Source organism: Globicephala melas, chromosome 15, assembly GCF_963455315.2.
Source record: "Globicephala melas chromosome 15, mGloMel1.2, whole genome shotgun sequence".
In the NCBI taxonomy this organism is placed as follows: domain Eukaryota; kingdom Metazoa; phylum Chordata; class Mammalia; order Artiodactyla; family Delphinidae; genus Globicephala; species Globicephala melas.
The window spans coordinates 464,683-486,160 of NC_083328.1; the positions used below are offsets into that span (position 1 = coordinate 464,683).

At 58.1% G+C, this 21,478-nt stretch overlaps 1 protein-coding gene across 4 annotated transcripts in view; it reads right to left on the reverse strand.

Annotated features, from left to right (window-relative positions):
* Nucleotides 1-136: 136 nt before the first annotated feature.
* Nucleotides 137-21,478, reverse strand: part of ADAP1 (ArfGAP with dual PH domains 1) — a 76,220-nt gene continuing 54,878 nt past the window's right edge. For 3 of the 4 annotated variants that reach the window (XM_060284964.1, XM_030851075.2, XM_030851077.2), the window contains 7 exons: nucleotides 15,081-15,193; nucleotides 14,115-14,261; nucleotides 3,799-3,882; nucleotides 3,480-3,542; nucleotides 2,966-3,037; nucleotides 2,547-2,775; nucleotides 137-2,464 (listed from right to left, as the gene is read on the reverse strand). In XM_060284964.1, coding sequence (XP_060140947.1) covers nucleotides 2,436-2,464; nucleotides 2,547-2,775; nucleotides 2,966-3,037; nucleotides 3,480-3,542; nucleotides 3,799-3,882; nucleotides 14,115-14,261; nucleotides 15,081-15,193 — 737 coding nt within the window. In that variant the 3' untranslated portion in view covers nucleotides 137-2,435. The remainder of the gene's footprint in view (nucleotides 2,465-2,546; nucleotides 2,776-2,965; nucleotides 3,038-3,479; nucleotides 3,543-3,798; nucleotides 3,883-14,114; nucleotides 14,262-15,080; nucleotides 15,194-21,478) is intronic. The other variant, XM_030851076.2, reaches the window with a different exon arrangement.

A 21,478-nucleotide genomic window follows, 5' to 3' on the forward strand; every position in this document is an offset into this window, starting at 1 on the left:
CTGCAGGACCGTCCGCCATCGTGGGGCAGTATTTATTGTCTCCAGGTGACAATGTTTTAGGGTTTAACCAAATGATCGGCCCAGGAACGAGCGGGTCTGTCCCTTCTCACCGATTGTGTCTGTCAGATGCCCCAGGATAGTTACAAAATGGGAAACACTTTTATTTTTTCACAATTATAAGAGTCGTAGATTAATACCCAGTGATCATGCATGGGAAGGAACGGAATACACAATTTTATTATTTACTGTAAAAATGGAATTTAAAGGAAGGTTGGTGTTCGTGTTGAGTTTAAATAAATCCTTTATACTGGGCTTGGCAGCACTGGTCCTTTCTGAGTGAGCTCCTGGGGCTGGTCGTGGGCTGGGCCACGGGGCTGGGGCTGTGAGCAGTGGCCAGGGAGCCCCCCGCGAGGGGCATGGGCACCGTGACCGGTGTTGTCCAGTTCTGTCCGGAGTGTGTCCTTGGTGGGCGGTGGCCGGTGTTGAGAGTGTCGCGACTGTAGACGTAAATATACAGTGTTTTATTCCAATCTGCGGACAGGTGAGGCCTCCCAGGCTCTGCAAGCAGCCTGCGGGGCTGGGGCGCCCTGCGGTCTCAGCGCTGTGATGGGGACACGTCGTGCTGTTGTCGCAGGCGGCCGCCTGTGTCTGCGACTCCCCCACCTCTGTGCAGGGGCTCCCCAAGCCTGCGCCAGCCTCGGGCCTGAGGATCAGGGCGGGGGCCCTGCCAGCAGGAGGGGCGGGCCTGGTGTGGACCATACGGGTCCTGCCTCATCCGAGAAATTCTTCCCAGCGGTCGTGCAGCTGTTCAGGGTGTTTTGTCGTTTCTCTCTGGACTTCTTTTCTGGGTAGAGCGTGTGGGTGTGCACACGCTCAGACAAGGGCACAGACCTCACACTGGTGCTGAGCGGGCGCCCGAGCTCCCAGGGCCTGAGGCTGAGTCCACGAGGGCGCGTGGGTGGGTGGGTGGCCCTGCATGGTCATGAAGGTCTAGGGGAGCCCGGGCTTTCGCTTCTGACCCAGGGCGAGTCCTTCTGCCTCATCTGGAAGACAGTGGACCTGGGTTCTCAGGGAAAGGGTGGCCCCCGCAGCCTCGCCTGGGCTAGGAGGCACTGCCTGGGGCAGGAAGGGTTTAGGGGAGAAAGGGACCATGGCCCTGGGTGACCCTGCAGCTGTTCTCACCCCCAGCCCAGCCATCTTGGGGCCCCCACTGCCAGGGGAGGGGGGCCTTGTGCTCCCCCTTTTACCCTGCAGTCCCTGCTCAGAATCCAGGTGCACGATGGGTCTGAGCTGTGGGCGTTTGCTCAGATGAGAGGGGAGATGATGATGGGGGCTCGGAGGAAGGGTGCCTTCCCTCATCCTCTGCGTGTCGCCCACAGCCGGGCCGAGGCCCTTGGGTGCCCCTCTCCTGGGGGTGTCCCTTTCCTGGCAGGTCCTCCTGGGGGCCCAGAGCCCCCACTTTATTCCAAGATGTGACATGGAGGGGGGGGACACCCTGGCTCAGGGCCCCTCTCCTGGTCCCAACAGCTGGACCAGGGCTCCCCTGGGAGCACGTCTCAGCCACACAGGATGCCGCCCAGATAACCCAGCAGGTGAGATTTCCTGGGGAGACGGGACCCCTATGCACGTCCTGCCCCCAAGTTCTCCACCACACAGGGTCCCTTCCCTCCCTCACCTCCTCCCCCAGGTATGTTCTCATAGATGTCCCCCATCCCCCCAGGGCACCCGGGGAGAGGCACGCTGGGGTCCGGGCAGCGGCGCGGACGCGGGCCTCCATCCTCCAAGGGTTCGAAGACCGTGAGGGCAGGCGGAGGGCGGGTCATGTCAGCACGGAGTCCGGAGCCGGTGTGGGAAGTGCCCCGGCTGGGGGCGGGGGTGGGTGCAGCCAGCCCTGTGGCCCAGGCCCGGGGGGCTCCAGCCGTTGGGGCCTCTGACCCCCGGGACCCTCGCGGACATGGGGTCGGCGTGCTGAGGGAGCCAGGGCCCTGTCTGCCACTCCAGCCCCTGGGACCCCACAGCTGACAGCGGGTGTTCAGTAAGTACTTGCTGGGGGAGGGTGGGGGGAGTGAGGGGACACGGCGGGGTGGGGGGCATGCAGGCAGGCCCGCTGTCCCCGCAGCCCAGCCTCCTGGTCAGGGGTGCGGTCCCGCGGAGGTGGGTGGCGGCAGCTGGGGGGCCTCAGAAGGAGGCGGTCTGGCGGGCGGGGAGGCGAGTGGGGGGCCGTGGGCGTCACACCGGGGGCAGCGGCACGGCGGGGTCGGGCTGGGCCGGCTCCCGGTGGCGTCCCAGTGGCGTTCCAGAGAAATGGGTCCTAGCAGCTCGAGCTCAGGCCCCACCTGACCACGTCGGGGGCTGCCGAGTCCCTCCTTCCGCTGCCGCCTCGCCTGCCACGTCTGGCGAGTCCGGAGCCCTCAGGCCTCCAGGACCGTCTCGTGCTAGGGTTTGTGCTTGAAGTGGGCTTCCACTGGAAAAGGGACAGGGTGCCAACCGGTCAGGGCCGCTCGGGGCCATGGGACTGGGGCCCCAGGCCGCCCCGCCCACCTCACCTGCGTACTCCTGGGGCAGCATGGGCCTGTCCACCACCTTCCGGAAGGCCTCCATCCACGCCCGCTGCTCCGACTCCGTTTCGCAGGCTAGTAGGAACCGGCGCTCTGGCGTGACGATGGTGATGCCGTGCGGCCAGTGGTGGCCCTGGGTGGACGGCGGGAGCCCGTCCAGCACTGTGTAGCCGCTCTCCCTGCTGCCGATGAAGACCTCCCCACGGGCGAAGGCGTCCTGGGTGGGGGGACCGGGCTGAGCGCTGCTCAGAGCCGCGTGCGGCCCCCAGGCCCGGCCCCTCCTTGCCAACCGGGCCTGCCACCTCCAGCTCACCCAGCAAATGCTGGTCGGCGCCTCCCAGGCAGGCGGGTGACCCAGGAGGGCGCATCCACGCCGCGGGGGCCCTGGGGCCGCGGCCCATCCTTACCAGGGGGTCCTTGAAGTACATGAGCCTCCGGTCGTCCATGGTGAACCAGCGCTTGCGGAAGCCTTCCGTCTGCTGGGGGTCGAGGGAGCCACTGGTCGGCCCGAGGCAGGCCCTGCCCCTACTGCCTGTCCCCCCTCCCTCAGGGCAGGGCCGCCAGCACGTCCACTCCCCTTCCGCGCGTGCTCGCGGGGCCCCATCTGGGCTGTGGGACCACCTGGGTCCTGGGAGCCGAGTCCCCCGTGTCTGCCCCCATCCCCCACGTGGCAGGGACCTGGGGGTGCACAGGGACACGTTGGGGGGGGGTGGGGCCAGGGCAGGAGGCAGGGCTCGCAGCTGGCTGGGGCTGGACCCAGAGCCCCAAGTCAGTGGAGCCCGCGCTCTCGCAAAGCACTGGGAGTGGGGGGGGGGGGCGCAAGTGTCACTGGCTGGCACTGCTGACACGCCCCCCCCCCCCCCCCCCGGGATACGACCTCAGAGTGAGGCCTGGGCATCTGGGGTTCCAGGTCAGACCCACCTTGGGCCCCGTCTTCTCCATGTAGCCTTCCTGAAGGTAGTTCCTGGACAGCTTCGGCACCAGCTAGGGCAGAACCACTTGGGCTGGGCCCTGGGAGCCCCTCCCCAGCTGCCCCCTCCCCTCCCGCCCTTCTCCCCCCTCGCCCTCCCAGCGAAGCTAAAACACCCCGGAATAAAGCAGGTCTGCAGGGGCCTCAGGCCAGTCAGCAGTGGGGGTCTCGGGGGGGGAGGGGTCCACGTGGGCCCTGGGTCGGCTCCCAATCCCGTCCCAGCCTGGGGCACACGTCCCCCGACCCGGGTCAAAGGTAGCAGCCACTCACGTCTGCGTCGCTGGCCCCTGGGAAGGCCACCTGCAGGTAGTGGAAGCGGGCAGCACGGAGCGCGTTGAACCAGTCCACCATCTCCTGGGGGGTCAGAGGCTGGGTGTGGGCTGCGGCCTCAAGGCTCCTGCACACACACCCCATCCCTCAGCGCCCGGGCCTGCTCGGGGGACACCCCCGGGGTGGCCGGTGGGGGTGGACAGGGAAGGCTCCACCGCAGGGGCACCAGGCCTCAGGGCCAGTGTGGCCCGACACCCAGGCAGCAGGAGTGGGCCGCGCCACAGACAGCCACCTCCGGACAGGCGGGGACAGCGGGTGCGGGGCTGCCGTCCAAGCTGCCCCCAAGCCCTGCTGCTGCTTCCGGCACGGGGCGGTCTCTTCTCCTCTCGGATCGTTCTGTCTTTATGACCTGCTATCTCTAGCCTAGAGGGAGGCCCATTTATTTATAAACCCACCCGGAGCTGCCACCTCCCCGCCACCGCCACCGCGGGAAGGAGGGCAGAGCTGTTCCCGGAGGCCGGCCCTCGCCCCACGGGGGCGTGCAGAGGACCGGCTCCCCAGGCTGAAGCGTCACAGCCCAGGTGCTGCCACACCGTCCCTCCCACCCCAGGCCCAGCGCCCCACCCTCCTGTTACCTCTCATTCCTCCTGGCTGCCATGCTCGCTGCCCCAGGGACCCCTGCCCACCCCTCGTCCCCGCCACAGGCTCCCCCATCTCTCCCCTCCCAGGCCCTTCCAGGCCGAGGTCTCCCACAACCCTGGATGGACCGAACATCTGCTCTCCCTGCCGACACCTGGACAGACAGCGCCCTCCCTGATCTCCAGGTCCCCTGGGTCCTGCAGTGTCACCCCGACGCCCACCTCCAGCCACACCTGAGGCCCCACTCACCTCCCTGCCCACCTCAGTGCTCTGTCCCTCCTGCCTCGGCGCACGGGACCCCCAGCCCAGCCCACACAATCCAGGCTGCGACATAGCCTCTGGGCACTGCCAGGGAGCCCTGCTCGGGCCTAGGTGCCCCCCAGCCCCATTCCAGCGCACCGAGTCCCTCTGGCCCCTCCCCTGCCCGGTCCCTAGCACTGCCCCCCGCTCGGCTCAGGACCTCGCTTGACTCACGGAAACCAGAGGGATGCTCCGGAAATTCAAGTTGGGCGGCAACACCCTCCCCCCACTGCATCTCCAGTATAGATGGACATCTGCAGGGTCGGGCCAGCCCCCTCAGCAGGACCGCCTCATGCTGTGCCCCACCCCTTCCTCTTCTCCTTTCCCCCATCCTCAGCAGAGTCTCGGTCACGGGGCCTTTGCACGGCCGTGTCCTCACCCCTCAGGACATCACCTGTTCTCTCACTCTTCCCAGCACTCGGCACAGTTGGGGTTTTAGTCGCCCGTGTGACAGACTCTATCTCCTGCCAGACTGTGCTGTCACTCACCAAGACAGAGCCACATCAGACAGGCTCAGCTGCACCTACGCACAGGCCCTGGTGCAGAGCAGGTGCCCACAGCCCTCTGGGGACGCGGGCCAGGCCAGCATCCACTGCTCGTGCAGAAAGCGTCTGGGCTCCCGGCACCTACCCTCTGCCTTCCCTGGGCTCAGTCTCCCCACAAGGAAAGTGAAGGCAGAGGCTTCTGGGTAAAACTGCAGACTTGCTCACGTTCCTTGAGCCAGGTTCCCTCCCAAATCCTGTTAGTACTGCATAAGGGATTGTTTTTTCAGGGCTTAACCCCACGAGATGGCGAGAACGGTCACAAGGTGCCAGGAGCTGGCAGACAGGTGGGGGTGTGACCCGCAGGGGAAAGCGGAGGCACAGCCCAGTCTGTACTGCAGGCCCCAAAGGGCTTGGGAATGCAGAGCTCTAGGCTCCCCTGGAAGTGAGGGGGGTTCTCAGCAGGAGAACTGGCTAAGAGACGGCCCCTCCGCCACCCTGGCAGAAGATGGGCCTTTACTCTTTGCAGGGGGTAGAAATAGAGGGTCTCAGGGGAGAGTTGTGCCAGGCACAGGGTGTGTGTGGGGGCGGGGGAGGCACCATTCCAGAAAGAGTGAAGCTACATGACTGCACACCAAGCTTGAGGCCCCTCCTGTTCCCTCTCAGCTCCCTCAGCGCTGGGACTCAAAGGCATCTGCACCAGGCAGGAGGGGTTTCCTCCAGAGAATCTGAGCAGCCCCAAAAATCTCTCACATGGAAGTCAGAGAACAGAGCACACAAACAGGAAATAGCCACTTAGAAGAAATAAACATTGTTCAAGGGTAAGTAAGCTTCAAATTTAACATTAATAATCAGAGATAAGACACTACAATCAAGAAACAAGAACAATGTACTCTGAAAAAGGGACACTGCAAAACCCAAGAGCAGCTCTGAAGACTGAAACATTGAGAGCAGAAAGAAAACTAAATAGGAAAGTTGCAAGACAAAGTTGAAATTTTCTAGAAATGAGGGAAAAAGTGGGACTAGAATGAGAGAACCAATCTAAGACAGCCAATATCTGAATAACAGTTCTAGAAAATGAGAACAGAGAAAATAGAGGAGGAAATTATTAAAGAAATAAGAACTATTCCCCCACCTCATGGATGTAAATTACTAGGCAAGGAGGACTCACCAAGCTCCCAACACAGAGAAGGAAGACAGACCCAAGGCCAGGCTGTCATTGGAAAACCCTGAAGTGGAAGTTAGGATTTTCAGATGTGCAAGGTCTGTGGAAGCTTGCCTCCAAGGCACTCCTTCAGGAAGCTACTAAAGGGTTTGTTCCACCAGGAGGAGGGAGTAAACCAAGAAAGACTTAGGTTCCAGGAAATGGAATCAGCCCAGGACTGAGATGTGGTCACAGGAGAGAGGATTCCAGAAGGGTGAAGTTGGTTGCTGCCCAGGACATATCCAGGGACTTGGACAGTCGGTGGCGAGGTGAGTCAGTAATGAGGACGTGGTTAACTGGGGGGAAAGGCAGCTCTTAGCTGTAGGAGAAACGAAAGTGCAGGAAGGGAAAAGTCACGGCTAAGGCTTGAGAGCATTTCTGTGGTCATGGTAACATACACTCTGAGTACACGTGCGGACAGAATAGCAACGTAAGGGTGACGGGTGAGGTGGGAGAGGCGCAGGCCTGGGCGAGGTGAGGGGTGGGGACTGGAGAAAGCCAGCGCCTCATCCGCGTGCTGGGAAGTCATCAGGCGATGGGAACGTGGACAGGTCTGGCAGCAGCTCGAGCATGTTATGCACGCACCTGGATGTGGGTTCCCAAGGGATCAGCTAAAAGCTGAAAAGAGGATTCTGGGAACATGGGGTAGGAAGCACTGGGAATCTGTCTCCCCACCTGGAAAACAAGGGCACTGGCAGAATCTGACTGATGTAACCATTCTGTAATTCTGAAGTCTGTTGAAGTCTTAACAACTTCCAGGGGAAGACTTGGAGAGTACATTGTGGTTAATTTCAGTCAATTTCAGCTCTGACAACAGATGCAGCTACCCATCCTTCCCCACCCCCCTCCCCCAGGACAGCCCGCTGTGCAGGTGTCCTGGAGCAACTTACACAAGAGTTTGCAGGAGCTAGGGTGGGCAAAAAGGACTCTGTCCTCCACATATCAGGGATCTGTGCTCTGATCACAGGGAGACAAAGGAGGGGGGCATTGTTGCAGCCCCTACCCCTCCAGCTCAAGACCTCCCAAAGATTTAAAGGGTGAGCACCCAGTTTCTCCCCTTCACTTTTGGTTTTACCCCTTTGGGAGCCAGACATCAAAGACTAGGACATTCAGAAACAGCAGCATATACAGGGGAGATTAGGAAGTGACCACACACGACCAGGGAAAGGCTCGGAAAAAACGTGAGCAGAAACTAAGTTTACACTTCAGGCTGATCCTTGGCACAGACACGGCCTCCAACAACTAAAACAAAAAGCCCCAAAGCAACAGCTAGCTAGCCAAACAAACATAAATAAATAGATAGCAAGCCTTGGGGAAGGGGGAGAATCTGATTTCCAGAGTTACCACATTATCAGAATCAAATGTCCAGCGTTCAACAAAAAAATCACAAGGCACACAAAGAAGCAGAAAATGGCCCTTTCAAAAGAAAAAATAAATCAACGGAATCTGTCACTGACAAGACTTAACGGCAGATATACTAGACAAAGACTTTAAAACATGGTCTTAAATATGCTCAAAGAAAAGAATATTTGGAGAAACTCAAGAAAATGCATAAACAAAATGGAAATAACAATACAGAGAAAACCTAAAAAGAAACCAGTAAAGAAATTCTGAAACTAAAAGTACAATCATGGAAATGAAAATTTCACTAGACGGATTCAAAGGCAGAAGAAAGAATCAGTCAACTTGAGAGGAAAATGGAAATTATCAAGGCTGAGAAACAGAAAAAAAGATTGAAGAAAAGCAAGTAGGGCCTAAGAGACCTGTGGGACACCACCAAGAGACTGACATATGCATTGTGGGAGTCTCAGAAGGAGAAGAGAGAAAGGGGTGGAGAGAATATTTGAGGAAATAGCTGAAAACTTCACAAGTCTGATGAAAGACGTGAATATAAACATCTAAGAAGCTCAACAAACTCCAAGTAAGATGAACTCAAAGAGGTCCACTCTGAGAAACGTTATAATCAAACTTTGAAAAGACAAAGAATCTTGAAAGCAGCAAGAGAGAAATGACTTGTCACATATAAGGGATCCTCAAATAGATTATGAGTAGACCTCATCAGAAACGCTGGAGGCACAAGACAGCTAGCCAATATATTCAAAGGAGGAAAAAACAAAACTCTCAATAAAGAATCCTAGGGCTTCCCTACTGGTGCAGTGGTTGGGAATCTGCCTGCCAATGAAGGGGACACAGGTTCGAGCCCTGGTCCAGGAAGATCCCACATGCCGTGGAGCAACCAAGCCTGTGCACCACAACTACTGTGCCTGTGCTCTAGAGCCCGTGAGCCAGAATTACTGAGCCTGTGTGCCACAGCTACTGAAGCCCGTGCACCTAGAGCCCATGCTCCACAAGTGAAGGCACCGCAGTGAGAAGCCCGCGCACAGCAATGAAGACCCAACGCAGCCAAAAATAAATAAAATAAATTTCTAAAAAAGAGGAGAGATTAAAGGTAATATTTAAAAAAAAAAAAAAAAAGAAAATGCTCAGGGAGTCCTACAGGTGAAATGAAGGAACACTAGACAGTACCTCAAAACCTTGTGGAGAAACAAAGATCTCAATGAAGGTAAATACATGGGCTATTATAAAAGCCGGTATTATTGTAACAATGGTTTGTAACTGTGCTTTTTGTTATCTACATGATTTAAGAGACTAATGCTTTTAAGGATAAAGCAAAAAAAAAATTAAGGTAAAAGCTAGTATTACAGTAAGTTTGGGTTGTGACTCCTAACCTTGTTTTTTACATACTTTAGGAGATAGTGCATTTTAAATAATTAGTAGGGGGTTTTTTGTTTGTTTGTTTTTTGGTTTTTTTTTAATCACTCATTGTACAGATGTAATTTTGTGACATCAACAACCAAAAGCAGTGGGGATGGAGCTAAAATAGTAGAATTTTATGCTATTGAAAAAACATTCAAAAAGCTTCTATATATTCAGTTTAGAATGTTTTAACTTTAGTATGTTAAATGTTATCCCCATGGTAACCCCAAAGAAAACAGTGAAAGAATATATACAAAAAGAAATAAGAAAGAACTTAAACGTTTCACTACAAAAAATAAACACAAAATAAGACAGGAATGCAGGAAATGAGGGACAAAAAATCTACAGGGCATAGAAAACAAATAGCACAATGACAGAAGTCCCTCCTTATCAGTAATTACTGTAAATGTAAATGTATTAAACTCCCAATCAAAAGACAGAGATTGGCAGAATGGCTATAAACACATCATCCAACTATATCCTTTCTCCAGGAGACTCACAAAATTGTGGAAGGTAAAAAACCAACAGATCAAAGAAGAAATCACAATGGAAATTAGAAAATATTTAGAGGTACATCAAAATGAAAACACAGCATACCAAAACTTACAGAATGCAGCAAAAGCAGTGCTAAGGGGGAAACAGATAGCTATAAATGCTGACATTGAAAAACAAGAAAGATACCAAATCAGCAGCCTAACTTTATAACTTAAGGTACTAGAAAAAGAAGAACAAACTAAACAAACTAAGCTAAAGGAAAGAAGGAAAAAAAGATTAGAGATCAATGAAATAGAGAACAGAAAAACAATAGAGAAAATAAATGTAAACAAAAGTTGGTTCTTTGAAAAGACAGAATTGAAAAAACTTTAGCTAGATGGACTAAGAAAAAAAGAAGACTCAAATTACTAAAATCAGAAATGAAAGTGGGTGCATCACTACTAATTGTACAGAAATAGAAAGGATTATAAGAGAGTACTATGAACAACGGTATACCAACAAATTAGATAACCTGGATGAAACTGGATAATCTCCTAGAAACACAAAACCTACCAAGACTAAGTCATGAAAAGAACAGATAATCTGAAAAGACCTGTAACTAGTAAGGAGACTGAATCAGTATCAAAAGTCTCTCCACAAAAAAAAAAAAAAAAAAAATTCTCCACAAAGAAAAGCCCTGGACCTCATGGCTTCACTGGTGAATTCTATCAAACGTTTAAATAAGAATTGATACCAGTCCTTTTCAAACTTTCCAAAAAATCAAAGAGGAGGGAACCCTTCCTAACTCATCTGTGAGGCTAGAATAACCCAGATATCAAAGCCAGACAAAGTCACTACAAGAAAACTACAGACCAATATACCTTATGAACACTGGTGCAAAAATCCTCAACAATACACTAGCAAACTGAATTCAGCATATTTAAGGATTATACACCATGACCAAGTGAGAGTTATTCCTGGAGTGCAAGAACAGTTCAATACATGAAAATCGATCAGTGTAATACACCACATTAACAGAATAAAGGGGGGGAAACTACATGATCATCTCAATTGATGCAGAAAATGCATTTGACAAAATTCATATGGAGTCTCAAGGGGATTCAGACAGCCAGAACAATCCTAAAAAGGAAGAACAAAACTGGAGGAATTCACTTTTGATTACAAAGCCACAGTAATCAAAAGAGTATGGTCCTCATAAAAGACCCAAATTGCCACAGATATCCTGAAGGAAAAAGGACAAAGCTGGAGGCAAAACCCTCCCAGACTTCAGACAGTACTGTAAAGCTACAGTAATCAAAACAGCATGGTATTGGCACAAAAACAGACATATGGATTGTGGAACAGAAAAGACAGCCCAGGGGACTTCCCTGGTGGTCCAGTGATTAAGAATCTACCTTCCAGCAGCCGCATGGCACAGGGATATCAGCTCGGTGCTTTGTGACCGCCTGGAGGGGTGGGATAGGGAGGGTGGGAGGGAGGGAGATGCAAGAGGGAAGAGATATGGGAACATATGTATATGTATAACTGATTCACTTTGTTATAAAGCAGAAACTAACACACCATTGTAAAGCAATTATACCCCAATAAAGATGTTAAAAAAATAAAATTAAATTAAATTAAAAAAAGAATCCACCTTCCAATGCAGGGGACACGGGTTTGATCCCTGGTCGGGGAACTAAGACCCCACATGCCACGCGGGACAACTAAGCTCGCCTGCTGCAACTACTGAGCATGCAGGCCACAACTAGACCCCAGGTGCTGCAACTACAGAGCCCATGTGCCACAACTAGAGAGCCCGTGCACCACAACAAGGAGCCCACATGCCTCGTATTTTTTTTAAAAAAGAGCCCAGAAATAAACCCACACACCTACAGTCAATTAACCTTCAATAAAGGAGGCAAGAATATACAATGGGGGAAAGACAGTCTCTTCAACAAATGGTCCTGGGAAAGGTGGACAGTTGCATGTAAATCTATGAAATTAGAACACTCCCTGATACCATACACAAAAATAAACTCCAAATGGCTTAAAGACTTATAAGACATGACACCATAAAACTCCTAGAAAAGAACATAGGCAAAACATTCTCTGACGTAAATCGTACCAATGTTTTCTTAGGTCAGTCTCCCAAGGCAATAGAAATAAAAACAAAAATAAACAAATGGGACCTAATCAAACTTACAAGCTTTTGTACAGCAACAGAAACCATAAACAAAATGGAAGGACAACCTACGGATTGGGAAAAAATTATTTGCAAGTGATGTGACCAGCAAGCATTTAATTTCCAAAATATACACACAGCTCCTACAACTCAGTAACAAAAAACCAAACAACCCAATCGAAAAATGGGCAGAAGACCTAAATAGACATTTCTCCAAAGAAGACATATAGGTGGCCAAGGGGCACATGAAAAGATGCTCAACGTTGCTACTTATTAGAGAAATGCAAATCAAAACTACAAGATACCACCTCACACTGGTCAGAATGACCATCCTCAAAAATTCTACAAACAGTAAATGGTGGAGAGGGTTTGGAGAAAAGGGAACCCTTCTACACCATTGGTGGGAATGTGAATTGATGCAGCCACTATGGAATACTATGGAGATTCCTCAAAAAACAAAAAATAGAACTACCATATGATCCTGTGATCCCACTCCTGGGAGTGGGATTACGGAAAACTGCTTTGAAAAGATACACGCACCCCAGCAGTCACAGCAGCACTATTCACAATAGCCAAGACATAGAAGCAACCTAAGCGTCCATCGACAGAGGAATGGATAAAGAAGATACGGTACATATATCCAATGGAATATTACTCAGCCATAAAAAAGAATGAAATAATGCCATTTGCAGCAACATGGATGGACCTAGAGATTAAGTCAAATAAGTCAGAAAGAGAAAGACAAATACCATTTGATATCACATATGTGGAATCTAAAAGAAGACGCAAATGAACTTTTATGAAACAGAAAAAGACTCAGAGACATAGAGAACACACTTGTGGTTGCCAAGGGGGAGGGGAGTGGGGGAAGGATGGTTTGGGAGTTTGGCATTAGCAAATGCAACCTTTTTTTTGCAATCTATTATATATAGAATGGATAAACAACAAGGTCCTACCATATAGCACAGTGAACTGTATTCAACATCCAGTGATAAACCATAATGGAAAGGAATATGAAAAATAATATATATATGTATAACCGAATCACTTTGCCGTGCAGCAGAAATTAACACAACATTTTAAGTCAACCATACTTCAATAAATTTAAAAAAGCAAACAAAAAACCCCCAGTATGGTCCTGTTATAAAGACAGACATACAGACCAATGGACTAGAATAGGAAGCCCAGAAATGAACTCTTACATATTCAGTCAAATGATTTTTGATGACAGTATCAACAGCATTCAATGGGGATTGAATTTAAAACAAATGGTGCCGGGAAAACTGAAAATCCACACACCAGAGAATGAAGCTGGACCTGGGACTTCCCTGGTGGTCCAGTGGTAAAGAATCCGCCTTCCAATGCAGGGGACGCGGGTTTGATCCCTGGTCAGGGAACTGAGATCCCACGTCTCGTGGCAACTAGGCCCGTGCATCACAACTACTGAGCTTGCATGCTTCAGTGAGAGCCCACGTGCTGCAACTACAGAGCCCACGCGCCCTGCAGCCCACACGCCACAGCTAGAGAGAAGCCCACGCTCCACAACAAAGAGCCAGCGCGCTGCAACGAAAGATCCCACGTGCCTAAGTGAAGATCCCACATGCCACAACTAAGACCCAATGCAGCCAAAAGAAGAAAGAAAGAAAAGAAATAAAAATTTAAAAACAAACAAAAAACAATGAAGCTGGACCCTGACCCAATTAACTCAAAATGAATCAAGGACCTAAATGTAAGTCCTAAAACAATAAAGCTCTTCCAAGAAAACATGGGGCAAAAACTTCACAACATCGGACTTGGCAGTGATCTCTTGGATGTGACACCGAAAGACACGCCCAACCGAAGAAAAACAGACGGATTCAACGGAAATGAATGTTTAAAATTTGTGCATCCAAAGACCGCTCATCGAGTAACAGGCAGTCCACAGGACGGCAGGGAACACTTGCCAGTCACCTGTCTGATAGGGGATTCACATCCAGAATATAGAGCGAGCGCCTAGGACAGACTTTGCGGGGCTTGCGGTTCCTCCCACACTCGCTGGGTGGGGACACAGAGGCGATGGCCACGGGGTGGGGTGCGGCGCTCTGCCAGCCAGCTGCCACGCTCATCTCTTCACGAGGCCTCCAGGCTCCCTCCCCAAGGGCCCGGCTGGCTCCCCACTGCAGCCATGGCAGGGTGGTCTGGCGGGCCCTTGGCCCCGCGCCTGCCACCCTGGGGGTCCACTGGGTTCTCCTGAGACAGTGGGGGTGGTCCAGCTGCCACCACCCCGCCGTGCACCCACCTTGCCGTCCTCGTGGTAGACGAAGATGTTTCGAGTACTGTTGTCTTTCAGGTAGGTGACCTGCAGGCCGTGCGGGTGACCGATCTTGGCCGGCTGGAAGGTGGCGTTCAGATGCTCGATCTTCATGATGGCCTTGGGCTCCTTGGCCTGGGAAGCAAGGCCCGGCCTCAGCGCTGGCCTGGCAGGGAGTCTCCAAGGGCGAGGGAGCAGGCAGGGTGGGCTCCGGATGCCGGCCACACACCTGCTGTCCCGCGTGGCTTTGAGCAAGTTACTTACCCGCTCTGGGCCTAGGCTCCCTGGTCTAAGTCTAAGATAACAGCATCCCTTCCTGGGGGATGACAAGGCGGGCGCTCAACATGTAGGCTGACCCCCTCTGTCCCGTCTGGTCCGCCCTGGCGCGGCCGGGCGCCCCCCCTCCCTGCTCCCATCCTGCCAGGCCTCTCTCCTCTCCTTGCACTGGGGGCCGGCAGACGGCCGCGTGGCGCGCTCGGGCAGAGGCGGCGGGCCTGAGGGCCATGAGCTGCCGTGGTTACTGCATCACAGGGTCATGTTCTGACCCGGAGCCGGTCTGCTCCGGGTGTGGGTGGGGCTCGGCCAGCTGCCCCGCCACACTGGGACCCCCCCGACGCCTCCCCACGCACTGCCTGCGGCACCCGGGGTCACCCCGGCGTGCTTGCCAGGTGCTGGTCCCCTCTGTCCCTCTCAGGCCTGGGAGTGTCTGCCAGGGGAGGGCTTGCCACCTCTGTGCCCCAGGATCACCCACAGCACAGGGAGTGGCTGTGAGCGGGGTGGGTGGAGGGGCCCCCACGGGGGCCGGCAGATGCCCACGGGAGGGGGCAGCTCATCTCCCAGGAGGGCACGAGGGCCGCCGAGGAAGTGGCGCTGCTGTCCAGGGCCCAGTGTCCAGCCGCCCCAGGCCCCGGGTGGGAGGCCTGGCCGCTGCTCTTGGCCCTGTGCCCAACTCACGTCACTTCTGTTGAAATACTTGAGAGCCCCCTCGCGTTCCGTCAGCACAAACTTCCGGCTTAAGAACTGCCCGTTGTCCCGGCCGCGCTTCCAGAGAAAGCCTTCTCGGTACCCTGGGGGAGAGGGGCCCTGTCGGACGGCCGCCACCCTGGCGAGGCAGAGGCCGGGGTGGCCCCTGTTCCCATCCCCAGGGGACCCGCAGCCCCCAGGTGCCGGGAGGCCGGCGGGTGTGAGCGGGCATCAGCCTGTCCTTGGACCCCAGGCCACCCCCTCTCCACCGGGCTGCACGCTCCGGCCCTTTGTCTTTTCTTTCTCTTGGCAGGTGTGACAGGCACGCGGGGATGTGAGCGCACCGGGCGGGCACACGGTGTGTGCTCTTTGGGTGTAAGCAAGGGCCTGGGGACGGGCCAGTGTCCTCGACCATCGGGGGGGGGGCCCAAGGGTGCCACAAGGGTCCTCGAGAGAGGGGGGCAGAGGGAGAAGTGAGCCCGGCAACACTGGGGCGATGGGGCCTCGGCCAAGAGTGTGGGGAGCCCCCCGGGGCTGGGCGGTGCAGGGGGAGACCCCCCCAGGAGGAGCCAGCCCTGCACTCTCCTCAGCTTTGGCCCCGAGCCTCATGGTGGAGCCCCGACCTGCAGGGACCGCAGGGTCCGTGCACGTCGCTTGAAGGCACGCAGCCCGCAGTCAGCGTCCCAGCAGCAGTGGGTGAGAAGGCAGCCCCTCAGGCGGCCGCGGCCTTTCCCCTCTGCCTGTTCTGGGGCTCTGTGTCTGAGGTCTGCCCCGCACGTGCCTCCGGGGCTGGGCCAGCTCCCTCTCAGCACCACACTCCTGGACGTGCTGCTACTGCCTGATCAGGGATTCGTGCCTCTTTGTCGCCAGCGGGGCCCTGTGGATGCCGGGCTGTCCACCCACGCCTGGCGGACAGACGCCTGGTCGTGCCCGGCCTTCTTGAGCAGCTCTGCTGCGCCCAGCGCGGCCGTGTCTTCCAGGAGGCGTCCCACTGCCCTTGGGCATAGCCCAAGGGGGCACATGGCTAGGGGCAGGGGCCCTCACAGTCATTGCCCTACAGCTTTCCCTCTGCTCCTGCCCCGGGGAGAGGGTCCCGATGCCCACGTGCGCTGAGTGAGATCCCTGCCAGGCGCCGTCTGAGGCTGGTCCGTGCCGGGGGTGACGTCAGTAGGGGTGGTGCCCGGAGCCCAGAGCCTGACGGCGTGGCTTTTGTAGTTTGGACGCCACCGCTGGGCCCTGGCCCCCGGCCCCCCTAGCCCCCAGCTCCAGCCTGCTGCCGCCCGTCGGCTGTCCTGGCAGCCCCACGCCCAGCACCATGGAGGCTAGGAGCTGTTTCTCTGCTCTCGAGATGTGTGGTCCTGAAGAGGCAGCAGTCTGGCGTCGGGGATGGGGCAGCTGGCTCCTGTCTGTCTGCGGTGGGACAGTGCCAGGTGAGGCCTGCTCCCTTCCCCCTGCGACTCAGAGGTCCCCCGGGTCCCCTGCACACAGCGCCAGCAGGCACATCCCCTCTGTGTGCGCCAGGGAGCAGGGCCACCACCGTGTCCCCAAGCTCAAGCAGGGCCCTCCCTGACTCAGTGAGCATTTGGCTGGAAGTCCACTTGCCGTCGGCTCGAGGCCGGCCCCCCTGGACCCTGCACTAGCCACACAGAAAAGTGCCCAAGGCGCAGCTTTTCTGCAAGGACGTTCCCCGCCAGCATCCCTGACCACGCCTGAGACACAGCAGGCCGAGCACGTGCACACCCGTCTCATGGCCCCCACGTGGGCCTCTAGGAACATCCTGTGGTCATCCCCACTGCAGAGGACGAAGCTGAGGCTGGCGTGGAGTCCTGTCCAAGGCCAGTGGCCAGCAAGGCTGGAGCCGCCGGCCCGGTCAGCGGTTCCCAGCCCCCAGGAGCCCGCGCCTGCCTGCGGGGCCCAGCAGGGGGCAGCAGCGCCTCGGGATGCCGGGCCCGGAACGGGGGCGTCTCTGCCGCAGCCGGAATGGCGCTCCCATGGTCACGCCTGAGGCGGCTCTGCTAACATGTCCGGGGCCAGCCCAGCGGAACAGACGGAAACGCTGGCCCGAGTCTGCCTGGCTCCCAGGCCCGATGGCGAGCCGCCAGGATGCCCGATTTGGGTCTGAGATGTGGCAGCAGCATTTTCGGGTGGGTGCCGGCCAGGTCCCTGACTTTGCCCCAGCAGATGGGCAACTCTTTGGCCGCAGCCTGAAGGTGGCGGCCCCCGACCTGCCCGCGTCCAAACTCGCCCGAGCCGTCCTCTCTCAGGGCCCCCCAACCCCGTGACGTGGGACGTGCGCAGCCCAGACTCTGCCGTGGGGACGCCCGCCCACCGTGTCCCGGGCTCCAGGCCGCGGGCCCCTGGCCACCCACCCTGAGGCGGGCCCAGGCCCTGGGAGACTCCCGAGCCCACTCCCGGGCCGTAGCGGCGCAGCACCCGGCACACAGCCGCGGGCTGGGGGTCTGCTGCTAGGCCTCCCGCGTGACCCCTGCCAGTGGCACCCCCCTGCCCCGGCCCACACCCGGGGCCCGGCTGGCTGGAAGGGACTGTTTTCTCCCAAAGGACTGGCCGGTGCTGGGGCAGAAGCCAGAGCGTTCACCCAGCGTTTACTGAGTGCCTACTGTGTGCTGGGCCCAGTGCTCGCTGCAGGGGAACTGGAGGAGGCAGGCCGCTCCCGGGCCCGCTCAGCCGCCTCTTCTCACGCCCTGCGTGGGGTGGCCCGGGACGAGCCCAGAGAGACCGTGGACGCCGGAGCCGGCGACGAGATGCCCACTGGGGTGGACCAGTGACCAAGCCACAGACTGACCACCCCCCAGTGGGCAAGCAGCAGGGCAGCGGGGCAGCGTCTCAAGTTGGACATGCACCTCCCACGTGACCCAGAGAAAAACACAAGCGTGGTGAACACACACTCACGTGTTCACAGCAGCTTCACACATCAGCGTCACAGACTGGACACGACCCATGTCCCTCAGCTGGGGACCAACTGGTCCCTCGCACAGCGGACGCTGCGCTGAGACGGCTGCGCGCCAGGCTCGCGGGGCGGCCGGGCAGGGCTCAGACGTGCAGCGCCGAGGGGAGCCATCCGTGACCTTCCAGCGAAGGCGCACACGCGGGCACAGAGCAGACCAGGTGGGTGGGGCGGGGTACCCAGGCAGCTCGTGGAGCTGTTCATCAAGTGTGCAAGTCACACGTTAACGTCGTAAAACACTGGAGCAGGGACCACGTGGCCGTGCTCCAGGGAGGCACAGGGCTTGCCGGGGGCCGGGCCAGGCGTCCTGTGCCCAGGCCCCAGGGTGGCCCTCCCTGGCTAGGAGGTGGGCCCCCACACCGGGTGGCTTCTCCTGGGCGGTGCCCTGTGGAGGGTGTCCTCTGGGCACGGGTGGCACTAGGGATAGCCCCTCCAGCCACCTCCCCAGAAGGGCCAGGACCTGGTTTCCGGGTTCTGCTCCCCAAGAGGCTGGCACGAGAGCCCTGGGAGCCCCGGTCCTCCACCACTCAGGTTCCCAGCTGCTCCGGCTGAAATGGCCAAAGGGGCCGGTGGGGAAAGGTTGAAGGCCGAGGGTCAGTGGGCGCAGGCTGGGCTGGGCGCGGTGCTGCTAGGACTCAAAGCCCCTTGTCCGGTGTTCCAGGAACATCACAGGCTTTGGGAACAGCACACGTGGAGGGTGCTTCTGGGTGTGAACGTGGGTGTGGACACAGGTGTGAACCTGAGATCTGTGTGTGACTGAGTGCATCTAAGAGCACACGCTTGTGAACATGTGTGATCTGTGGCTACACGCACCACGGGGGTGTGTATGAGCCCGCGTGAACACGCAGGGGTTGTGTAGGGGCGGCACCAGGAGGGGGATCGAAGCGCCTGCCTCGTGTGTGGTTCCAGCCCCGCCAGGGATGCCTCGGGCCCTGTATGCCCCGCGCCTGAGCTCCCTCCACGGTCCCACCGCGTCCCCACCTCACAGACGGGGACGGCGGCGGGGGGCCCGCCACTCCCCCCGGGGGCCCCCGGCCCACCGCCCCCAGGGCTCCACGCTCTCCGAAGGGGGCTGAACCCGCGAGGCAGGGCCGGCCGCGCCGCGCAGGAGGCTGAGCGTTTCGGCGACGGGGGCGGCCGGCCCTCCGGACAACAGGGGCCCTTGTCGCCCGTGAAAGGCGGCCATTGAGGCTCCGGCTGCAGGCGGGGACGGCCCGGGGACGGAGCCAGGAGCAGTTGTTACCCGGGGTCACCCCGGCGAGGGGCCTGCGGAGCGGCAGAGGCGCAGCCCGGCCCCGGCGCGCCCAATCCTCGGTCCTGTTATCCCGGGGCGAGCACCTGCCGCCACACCCACCACCACAGCGGAACCGGCAAAGCCAGGCTGGTGCCCCAGCAGCGCCGAGGCCGCCGCCGTCCTACCCGGAGGCCGCACCCCCACTCTGGGGGTTGCTGGCCAGTCCCCACCCCGTTCACATCTGTCCACAGCGGTTTCGCTGTGGTGACGTTTCCCCCACGGCCACTCAGCGGGAACTTGTGTCCCCTCCCTCCCCTCACAGTTGGGTTCCTTGTTATCACAGGGACCCGTGGAGACGCCCTTCGCTCCGGCTCAGATCCTGTGACGCCGCTACCGTGCTGTTGCTCAAACCGTCCAGCTTGGCCCGGCAGCGACACTTCCTCCGCGGACGCCCTAAGCGCACCGGGTGGGGCTGGGCTTGCCTGAGGCCCCGGCAGGCGTCGTGTTGGGAGGGATCCCCGCCCACGACCGAGGGTCCCCAGCAGCCCCCCGAGCCCACCCCAGGCAGCTGGGCGCCCCAGCCCGGCCTCCCTTGGCCACGTCACACCTTGGAGCGGCCCTGCCCTGGCCCCGCGGTCCCCCTCCCTGGAACATCTCCATTCTCGGGGACCGTGGGCGTGTCGGCCCCTGTGCCGTGGGAAAGGCGCTCCTGGGGAGGCTGGGCCTTGCGAGGGACGTGGCCGGGGCGGGGGGAGGGGCGGGTGGGCGAGAGGAGCGGTGGGTGGGCCGGGGGCCTGGTCGCCCACCATCCCAACAGAGTGCCGGGCGGGGCTCTGGTCCAGGGGCCCCGGCCAGCCAGGCAGCAGCGGCTGTGAGAAGCGGCGCCCTCTCTCAGGAGGAGGCCGGGGGTTGGGGGGGGAGGTGGCGGGCTCTGGGGAGACAGGTGGGCGAGGGGGGGCTCCGCCGGGAGTGAGAGTCAGAGGCTGTTCAGGACCTGCGCACAGAGCCAGGGCTCAGGCACCTCTGGGAACCCAGGTGGATCCCAGCAGCTGGTGCCCCGGGCACTCCCCATGTCTCCTTGAGGGGCCCTGCCCTGCGGGTGGCTTGATGAGCACTTCCGTGGAGTCAGGGGACCAAGCTGACGGTCCCCAGGGCCCCGCACACCCAGGACTCTGTGCCTGTAAATCTCAGGGCGGGGGCGGTGGGGAGCCACAGGCGTGAATTTTCAGGGCTCGAGGGAGAGGGGGCGTTAGCGTTCTGGGCAGGGTGGGTGGGCTTAGAGAAATGGGAATCAGAGCCCCATTAAGGGTCTCTGCACCGAGGCCGCAAGCGGCTGCCGCCTCGTGTGGCGAGCAGAGACAAGGCCTGAGGCCAGGGCCCCCCACGCCGGAGGTGACGTGTGAGTCGGGGGGAGGCTGCAGAGCTGCAGGGGCCGGGCAATCAGAGATGGGGGCACGCGTGCACAGGGCCCTTCCAGCGGATGAGCTGCTGCCCAGTGGGAAGCCAGGGCCCCCGGGGTGGGGGCCGGCGCCGGCCCCGCCTGCTCCAGCCAAGCTCTCACCATCACCCCCTGCGGGGCCTGCACCCCGCCCGGTGCCCCCTCAGCAACACCCCAGCAGCGTCCCTGGGCCCAGCTGAGCTCGCCCCCCTTGCGCCCCGTGAGGGTTGGCCCTCTGTGGCCAACACAACCTATCCAGGTGAGACAAGGGCCCGCCTCCGCAGGTGGGCCCCAGCCTTTGCTCTTCGCTGCCCCAAGGGTCTGACGGAGAAGCCATGGCCTTCAAAGGCCGCCCGCTCCATCCCGCCACGTGTGCACCCCCAACGGGCTCTCCCCATCCCAGTCCCCTTGCCCGGCGCCACAAGCACTCCCGAGGTGTCGTTTCACGAGAGGAATGGCAGCAACTCGAGACGGGAAGGTCTGTGGTCGTGCCACCCTGTGCACAGCCCCACTTTCGCGGGAGGGCTCCAGAAGCCGGTCGGTGCGCACTCATCTCCCGGCCGTCGTGACTCGGTCACACGCCCACCCCTGACCAGTCGGGACCAAAGCTAAGACTCTTCCTGACACTCGGGTGAAAGTCACACTTGCCCTTTTCTCATGGAACCCAAAGGCGTTTCCAAGCTGGACCTGCGGCAGTAAAGCCACCACCGGCAGGGGCGGTGCCACCCCGAGAAGCAGAACCAGAGCGGGAG